The 8,564-nt window shown below is 58.2% G+C and overlaps 1 protein-coding gene across 1 annotated transcript; it reads right to left on the reverse strand.

Moving 5' to 3' along the window:
* Nucleotides 1-5,074: 5,074 nt before the first annotated feature.
* On the reverse strand, nucleotides 5,075-8,243 carry FOXA2 (forkhead box A2). Its single transcript, XM_055543134.1, has 2 exons — nucleotides 8,157-8,243; nucleotides 5,075-7,072 (listed from the first exon to the last, which is right to left on the reverse strand). Exons 1-2 carry the CDS (start codon nucleotides 8,241-8,243, stop codon nucleotides 5,756-5,758), a joined length of 1,404 nt encoding a protein of 467 aa, XP_055399109.1. The 3' UTR covers nucleotides 5,075-5,755.
* Nucleotides 8,244-8,564: the final 321 nt, after the last annotated feature.

Consider the following 8,564-nt stretch of genomic DNA (forward strand, 5'->3'; position numbering starts at 1 on the left):
TGATGGGGAAAGGAAGCAACTGATAAGTAATTAAACGGAGTAGCAAACTTTTGGAGAGTTTTTTCTTGTGTTTTTGTTTGTGTAATTTCACTCCACCAACCATTGGGCGGCCTGGGTTGCCATGGTGCTATAGCCTAGGCTGGTGTCCACTGGGTCTCTGGCCGGACAGAGGCTACTAGAGTCTGAAATCTTGCTCTTCTGTGGGGTTGGTGGCTCTCAGAGGGGTTGGTATGAGGGAGTCTCTTCTATTGGGTGGGATTCAGTGACTGTAAGTCTGCAGACACTGGCCACAGTTAGGTTAGGTCCATGGCGGGGGTGGTTTGCATGCTCAGATTTTTCCTCCTCCCTCCTAGCACAAAAGGGACATTCCCACCCTCAGAGGCTCTGCCACGTTCTCTGGAGAGTTCTGGACAACACAGTTCAGAAGATAACGGCTCCAAGTGGAGAGGATCTGCAGCGCCCCGATCTCAGAAGGGTGTGCTGTCCCAGAGAAAACCAGTTACCCCGAGGTACCTCCAGGTGCCTTGTTGAGCAAACACACCCTCTCCCTACTCACCGCCCCCCCTCCACCACCACTGAGCTTTCTCTCTAGCCTCTCCCTGCCCCACGCCTCCCCACATTAAAAGGCCTCCAAAGCACTGACGACGGGCTTCTCTGTATAAAGCCGGGAGAAGGCAGGCGATAAACATCAGGCGTTTAAATTGGCCATTTGGAAGATTACATCTCTTCAGCGAGGGTCTTTCTTTCAAAACACTGAATTAAGGGCCGCAGCTACTCCGCACCGGCTTTCAGAGGCTAGGCACCTTTTTTCTTCGGCCGTGGAGTGGGCCGGGCGCGGTGACCCGGCGCCATCAGAGGCCCGGGGAAAGACGTGGGGCGACAGCGTCTAATGACAAGTAATTGACGGATTCGAGGCCGCGCATTACCAGCAGAACGGGGAGGCATTAATTATTTAAAAACGATTAGCCGCGCGTGTGTCCCGCAGGCGAGCCGTCTCGTTCAGGGAAGATAACCAGCCACGCGAACCGAAGCTGGGCTGGGAGCGCGGCAGGGCAGGCGCGCACCCCAGCCGGCCTTGGGCGCGGTGGACAAAGGCGCACGCCGCCCCGCGGGGACGGGGGAAGGAGGTGGCGGGCGCACAGGCTCCCTACACAGGGAGGTGTCCACAGAACTGACCCTGACAATTATCAAGACCGATTTCTGGCCTTTTGGGTTTGAGATGTGTGTGACTGAGGTGGAAAGGGAAGAAACTTTCCAGCTACGGTGGCGGGTAATTTCGGTGGTCCGAGACCTAGCGAGATCTGCGTCCTGGCGAAATACCAAACTGATCGAGCCGGCGCGAGCCTCCAAAGAGCCAGACACCCAGCCCTAGAAAGCAAACCCCCAGGCGGAATGCAGATTTGGAGTGGGGAGGAGCACCTGGTAGACCCCAGGGGAGAGACACCTTTTCTACCCTGCTCTCCAAAGTCGAGGGTCCTGCGGTGTCAACTGGCAGCCTCAGAGCCGCTAGTTTTCCGAGCGGGCGCTTTCCCGTAGGCGGGACAGATGCCGGGCGCGGTGACCCGGCGCCATCAGAGGCCCGGGGAAGGGACATGGGGCGACACCGTCTGTCTGATCCCTCCAAACCCGGTGTCCAGGGCCAGCGCGGGGGGGAGGGCAGTGGTCGAGGAACCGCCCCGCGGCCGGGTTCAGCATTTCCCTCCTGGAACCGGCTAGTGGCCCCGAGGCTCCCGGACCTTTCTGCGGCTCTGAGCGCTCACGGCGAGAACCCGGGCTTCCCGGGCCGCTGGGAAAGGCGCTGCCCCTCCTCGGCTCCCGGACAGCGGGGCCCCCATCGCCGCTGGGCCTCCGCGTCCCTGGAACCCACGTTCGGGCCTCGCTCTGCAGCTTCCCAGAACCAGCGCGCCATCTCCCGCCGCCCCCACTCCAGCTTCTGAGACCCAGGCCGGCTCCCACCCCCGCCTCCCCCACTGTCCCAGGGCGACAGGAGGCCCTCGGATCGAATCCCCGGCCCAGAGAGGCTGCGGGAGCCTGCGGTGGCTTCCCGGCGCTTCGGGCCCCAGCCAAACTTTCCAGCTGTGCTCAGGACCCAGGTTCACTCTGGGTCCCCCAACACCTAGCATCTTCAGAATTCCCCGCGAAAAGGCCATGTCCCCAACCCCGGATTCTCTCCGGCTTGGCTTCTCCCTCCTTCCCCGCCCCTCAGGCCTCGGAGCCCCGGGTAGGGCTAGGGTCTGGCTGGGGGCGGGGAGGAGCGCGGACGGGAGTGGGGGGCGCACTCCCTACCTGCGGTGTGGCGGGCAGGCGGGCGGGCGGGCGGGTGGACGGACGGGCGGCGGCAGCAGAGCGTCCAGAGCGCGGAGGGAGGCGGCCGACTGCTCCGAGCCGAGGCATCCCTGCATTTATTTGAGCTCAAACCGAGCGACTGTTGACTTTAGCACACAAAGCAAAGATTTCACTGCCCGCTAGTTTAAAAATGAATATTTTACCAAGATATCGATCAGCGTTATAAAATTCAGTTAAGTACAATGGGATCCTGCAAAAAAAAAAAAAAAAAAAAGAAGAAGAAGAAGAAGAAGAAGAAAGAATAATAAAGGAGGGGGCAATATAATATCTGTGCAAATTTGCTGAAGTGTGACGTGGCCTGGAAAGTTTACCCTCCTGGAATTCGGATCTAGAATGTTTTTTTTCGGTTGTTTACTGACTGTTTATTCACAGATCACGGTTGCTTAAACCCGCGCGCAGAAAAGGAAGAAAAAGAGAGGGAGAGGGAGGGAAAAAGAGACGCTGCACCCTACTACGCAGAGTTGGGGGACGCGGGCGGAGGGCAGTGTGAGCGCCAGTTAAGCTGGGGGCCTTGGCGTGAGTAGGGGCTAGGGCGAGAGGGTAGGGGGCCGAAAGACTCAGGATGCGCCGAAAAGCCTCCGGAGCGGCCGGCTCCCCGACATCCTTTTTAAGTATTCCTACAGAACTATATCTTATCGGCCGGGATCAGTGGAGGGGGGCGCGCTAAGTAGTTTAAAACGACCCTCGCACAATGGGCGTGCGATAGGAAACATAGCAGGTTAGGGCAGCGCTTTCAGCCCTCATTGTCCCGCACTCGGCCCCCGGCCCTGCCTCTCGGCTCCTTCGCCGCAGGAGCCTTTTATGTGATAATGAAACACATTTCAGGCTGGGCTCACGACGTGTGTGTCCCTGCCAGGGGGAGAGACGGCCCTGATTGCTGGCTGCGGCCTCCGGGTCGCCTACCCTTCCACCATCCCCTCTCCTCCCCCTCTCCCTCCCCAATTTCTCTTCCTTGTGTTCTTCGGGACAATGTGGCATGTTAAAAAGGGATTTGGAGGCGGGAGGCGGAGGCGAGTACAAACCCCCCTAAAGCGCATGGGAAGGCCAGGGTTTTAGGGGCAGAGAGATCCCGCGAGGTGGCAGAGGGCGATCTGACAGGTGGTGTCCAGGCTTCAGGCAACTGCCAGGGACACTTCAAGTTTGGGTGGTCAAGAAGCCCAAAGATCTAGTCCGGACACGGGAGCCTGGGCTTAGAAACCCAAGGCCTAAAGTTTTGGCCTCTCATTCCAGAAATTTTCACCCTATGCAAGCTAGCTGTGCCCTGGATGACCCCAAGTCTCCGGGGGCCCCTAGAGCCCACTGGCTTCTGCCTTAGCCTGGCCAGCTGGCAAGCCAGCAGATGCCTCCGGCAAAACCAAAGCGGAGCCCACTCTGCCCACACAACCCCCATTTGGCCTCTGAGGTTTCCGCTCTTATTGGCCCTGATTTTACTCCTGCTAGGCTATTTTTGAAAGGAGGCAGTGTGATTTGTAAGAATTTATTCTGGGTCTTCCTTTATGCTTTGGGGTTTTCCTTTAAGGATCACAGCATACCCACTCATCTCTTTGGCCCTGTAATCCTGGCTTGCTAACCTGGCCTAACAGGTCACTTGGCAAGGTCCCAGGAGTTTGGAGGGTAGGGCGCAAACCTGCAGACCCCTGGAATCCAACCCCTGGCAGGGGGCACCTGGCCAGACATGCCGGACACCTTCTTACCTCTGCCTCATTCCCCAATATACCTATTTTAAAGATTTCCATCAGAACTCCAAGCTCCCTTTAAAATCACTTCCAGGAGAAAGTCCTTTGTTTCTCCAGACCAAATGCTCAAATGCATGATTCCAGAAGCCTCACTACCTCTAGGCTGCAGCAAGTTCTACCAAGGTTGTGCAGAACATCTAAGTGAAGGTAGAGGGTGGGATGGGGTGGTGGTGGATCCTAAACAGAGGCCTGTTGTTGTCAAATGCAGGTAGAGTCCCAATTCCAGGAAAAGGTGAAGAGAGAGGCAATGACGAAAAGGAAAAGGGCTGCACCAGGAGTTTGCAAGTCCAATCTGGACTCACTGTGAAGGTAGGCCCAGGATTGGAAATACAGCAAAAACAAACAAACAAAAAAAAACAACCCAAGAAATCCAGGATTTTTTTTTTTTTTTCCTCCAAGAGAAACCAGCCCCAGTGTGCAAGAGATGTCAGCAACATTTCACCTTCACATGGCCCAGCTGGAAAATATGGATATGGAGTGTGTTTTTTGCCAGGCTTTGGAGATGAACCTGCATCAACCCCATAACCCCCAGAATGGCTCACCTGGGATCTTTGAGTTTCATTTTGTGTAAAGTTAAACTCAAAATTCAAAAAGTCACCTTGAACAATGTTGAGTTCCATTAATGATGTTCTTGCTGGAGTGTTTAGGGTGAAGTGTACTGAAGTCTGAAATTTACTCTGAAATGCATCTAGGAACATAAGTAGACTGATGGAGGTGTGGATAGATGGGTCAGACATCCAGTATAACAAGTATACTGAGCTGAGAACTATAGGATCTGAGCAATGGGTATGTGTCTGTTTACTGTAAAATTCATTCAACTCTAAGTTTGTCTGAAAATGTTAACAATAAAATGTTGATAAAGCAGCAACCATCACCCTCCAAATAAAATAAAACCTGCAACCAGTCAGGGTCTCCCTCCCTCAATTTTAAAATATATCCCGGATATGTTTATTTTTTTAAATCAGGCAAAGGAAAAAAAAATCTTGAAGATTCAAAGCAAAAAACTGGCAATAACACTTTAATATAGATTTGTGGAACTCTGGTCCTTGCAGTCAGAACACACATTTATAAGCCATAAATAAAGCACGCAGAAACCATAAATTAATCAGACTTGAGACCTGGATTTCACCGTATCAAGAATGCAAATGCTTTTTTCTTTTCTTTTCTTGGGCATTTACAACAGTCCCTTACATTATTTTTTTTTCTCTTTTTAAAACAATAGTACAACTCTTGTTTTCTGTTAAAACTACATAGTTTTACACTGAGTCACTCACAAAAGTTTGTGTTTTTTTCTTTTTCTTTTTTTAATAAAGTAAGACTTCCCTGCAACGACAGCAATGAAGAGGAACCACAACAACAAAAAGTCAAGAATTGGCAGGTTTTTAGAGAAGCAGGCGTCTACACAGTAGTGGAAACTGAGGCTTTTCTTCTTTTTTAAAAACTGTTTAGCTTTTTCTTTTTCCCTCCTTAAATAGGATGGTAGACATCAGTGTGGCCCACGTGAGGGAGGGAAGGACTGCAGAGGGTAAGGGGAGACCTCTGTGGGGGGGGCGGGGCAGGCTGTGAAGGGTCCTTCTCCCTTGCACCTTTCCAGCAGCCCTTCCTCAGAGTCTCCACCCCACTTCCTGTCTCTCCCATCTGGGTCCCGGGCTAGCCGGGTCGCCGCTGTCTTCTTACGAGGAGTTCATAATGGGCCGGGAGTACACCCCCTGGTAGTAGGAGGTGTCTGCGGCCAGGGGCGAGGCATCCAGGCCCGCTTTGTTCGTGACCGGGCCCATGGCCAGGCTTCCCGGCATGGGGGACCCGTAGCCGGGGTAGTGCATCACCTGTTCGTAGGCCTTGAGGTCCATTTTGTGGGGCTGGTGGTGGTGATGGCTGTGATGGTGCTGCTGCTCTGACGACATGAGGTTGTTGATGGAGAAGGGGTGGTTGAAGGCGTAGTGGTGCTCCGGCTTCAGGTGGGCCTCGGGCGGCAGGCCCGGGTGATGCGGGGGGCCCAGCAGGTGGGCCGCGGCCTGCTGCTGCTGCTGCCCGGGCGAGGGCGCCGGCTCCGGGGGGCTCAGCGCCGAGGCCGGCGTCCCCTTCAGCTCCCCAAGGCCCCCTCGCTTGTGCTCCTGGCACGGGGAGGCGCTTGAGTGGGGTGACTCGGTGCCCGCCGGAGTCTCGGGAGCCGGCCCGGCGGCCGCCTCTCCGAGCGGACCCTGCGAGGCCTGGGCCCCGGCGGCGGCGGCCGCCTTCTTGCCGCCGCCCGCGGCGCCCGCGGCCTCCTTCAAGGCCAGCTGCTTCTCGCACTTGAAGCGCTTTTGGCGGCGCAGGTAGCAGCCGTTCTCGAACATGTTGCCGGAGTCGGGGTGCAGGGTCCAGAAGGAGCCCTTGCCGGGCTTGTCGGGCGAGCGGGGCACCTTGAGGAAGCAGTCGTTGAAGGACAGCGAGTGGCGGATGGAGTTCTGCCAGCGCTGCTGGTTCTGCCGGTAGAAGGGGAAGAGGTCCATGATCCACTGGTAGATCTCGCTCAGCGTCAGCATCTTGTTGGGGCTCTGCTGGATGGCCATGGTGATGAGCGAGATGTATGAATAGGGCGGCTTGGCGTGCGTGTAGCTGCGCCGGTACGTCTTGGGGTCGCGCGCGCGGCTCAGGCCCGCCTGCCCGTACATGGGGCTCATGGAGTTCATGTTCGCGTAGGGCGCCAGGCCGCCCATGGCCCCGGCCGCCTGCCCCCCTAGCGGGCTCAGGCTCGGGCTCAGGTGAGGCCCCATGCCCCCCACGCCGGCCGCCCCGGCCGAGCCGCTCATGCCTGCCATGGCGCCCGCCCCGGGGGACATGCCGGCCAGGGACGGGCTCATGCCCGCGCCCACGTACGACGACATGTTCATGGAGCCGGCGCTCATGTTGCCCGAGCCGCTGCCCATGGCGGCCGCCGACATGCTCATGTACGTGTTCATGCCGTTCATCCCCAGGCCGGCGTTCATGTTGCTCACCGAGGAGTAGCCCTGAGAACAGAGCCCGAAGGGAGGCGCACAGCGTTAGCACCGCAGCTGGAGAGCTCCCAGCCGCCTGGCCGGACCTCCGCCCCACACCCCACATCCCACGCCCCACACCCGGCCATCGGGCCAGCCCAGGCCCCCGCCTCCAGGGAGGCCTCCAGGGAGTCCTGCCTTCGCGCGGCCCCGTCCCGGGCCCCGACCCAGCGTCCGTGTCACCCGGAGCGCGCCGCGATCGCCCTCGGAGAGCGGGCGCGGGGGCTGCGGCTCTGCGCTCGTGGCCACCCCTTAGCCCTCCTGCGCCCGGTTTAGATTCTACAGCAGGGGTCTCCAGGAGCGCGCTGAGCCAGGCACCCCAAATGCATCTCCCCTCTGCAGAATCTCCCCGACTCTCAAGCCAGTACACCGAGCAGGCGCCGCTGCCTCGGAAGCCACCTCCAACCCTGGCCAGCGACCTGTGGGACACGGCGCCGGGCGGTCTCCCGCGGAGACGATCCCAGGGTCCTCTCCGTTCAGCCTTCCTCCCGGACCCCATCCTGGTCCCCAGGGGAACCTAGACGCGGTTCCCGCGCGGAGCCTTTGGCCACCCTGAGACATTGAGTGGCGGGACGGGAAGGGGACCGCGAACTGAACTGCTCGCGGCTGGGCTCTGCAGCCACAAACTTTCTTCCTCTTTGTCGTCTCGTCCTCGAACCTTTTTTTCTCTACCCCAGCCCCCGACTCCTGCCCACCTTCTCCTCTCCAGCTCCCCACCCCCTCGCCGGCCGACCTCCCACCCCTCCCCAGCCGCGCGCTGCCAAACACAACTCTGTTAGGATAGTGCGTGGCTCGGCCACGGAGAGGATTTGGAGGCGCCGCAAGTCAATATTTGATCACAAAGTTAATATTATCTCAAGGCTAACAGTGTGTCGTATAAAAAAAAAGAGAGACCCATTTGAGTCGAAGGAGGGTGGGAAAGGCGGCTGCCCCGAGCGGCTGGGGTGGTGTTGGGGTGGGGGTGGGGGGCCGGGAGCCGGCCAGTGAAGCGGTCCCGAGGTTGGGACCGAGGGCAGACGCCGCCACCCAGCTTTCCCCGGCAAAGCCGAATGCCTACCTCGGGCTCGGTGTAGTAGCTGCTCCAGTCGGACGGCTCGTGCCCTTCCATCTTCACCGCTCCCAGCATACTGGAAGCCGAGTGCATGGCAGTTTAAAATTTAACAGCCACAACAAACGACCGGCAATCACCCCCCCACCCCCACCCTCCTTAAAAAAAAAAAAAAAGTCGGCCGAGGCACGGTCCCCTCCCTCCCTCTCGCTCTCCCTGTCTCTCGGCCCCGCTCCCTCGGCCGGCCGGAGGCGGTGGTGGGAAGTGGGCGGGAGGTCTGGGTCGCGGGAGGAGGGGGCCGGGGGTAGGAGGAGGCCCGGAGCTGAGCCCCGCCGCCGGAGCGCCAGCCGCCGCCGCGCTCACGGGCTGCCCGGTGGAGGCCGAGGCTGGCAGTGCCGAGCTGCCCGGAGGCGGCGG

Source organism: Bubalus kerabau, chromosome 13, assembly GCF_029407905.1.
Source record: "Bubalus kerabau isolate K-KA32 ecotype Philippines breed swamp buffalo chromosome 13, PCC_UOA_SB_1v2, whole genome shotgun sequence".
Lineage (NCBI taxonomy): Eukaryota > Metazoa > Chordata > Mammalia > Artiodactyla > Bovidae > Bubalus > Bubalus kerabau.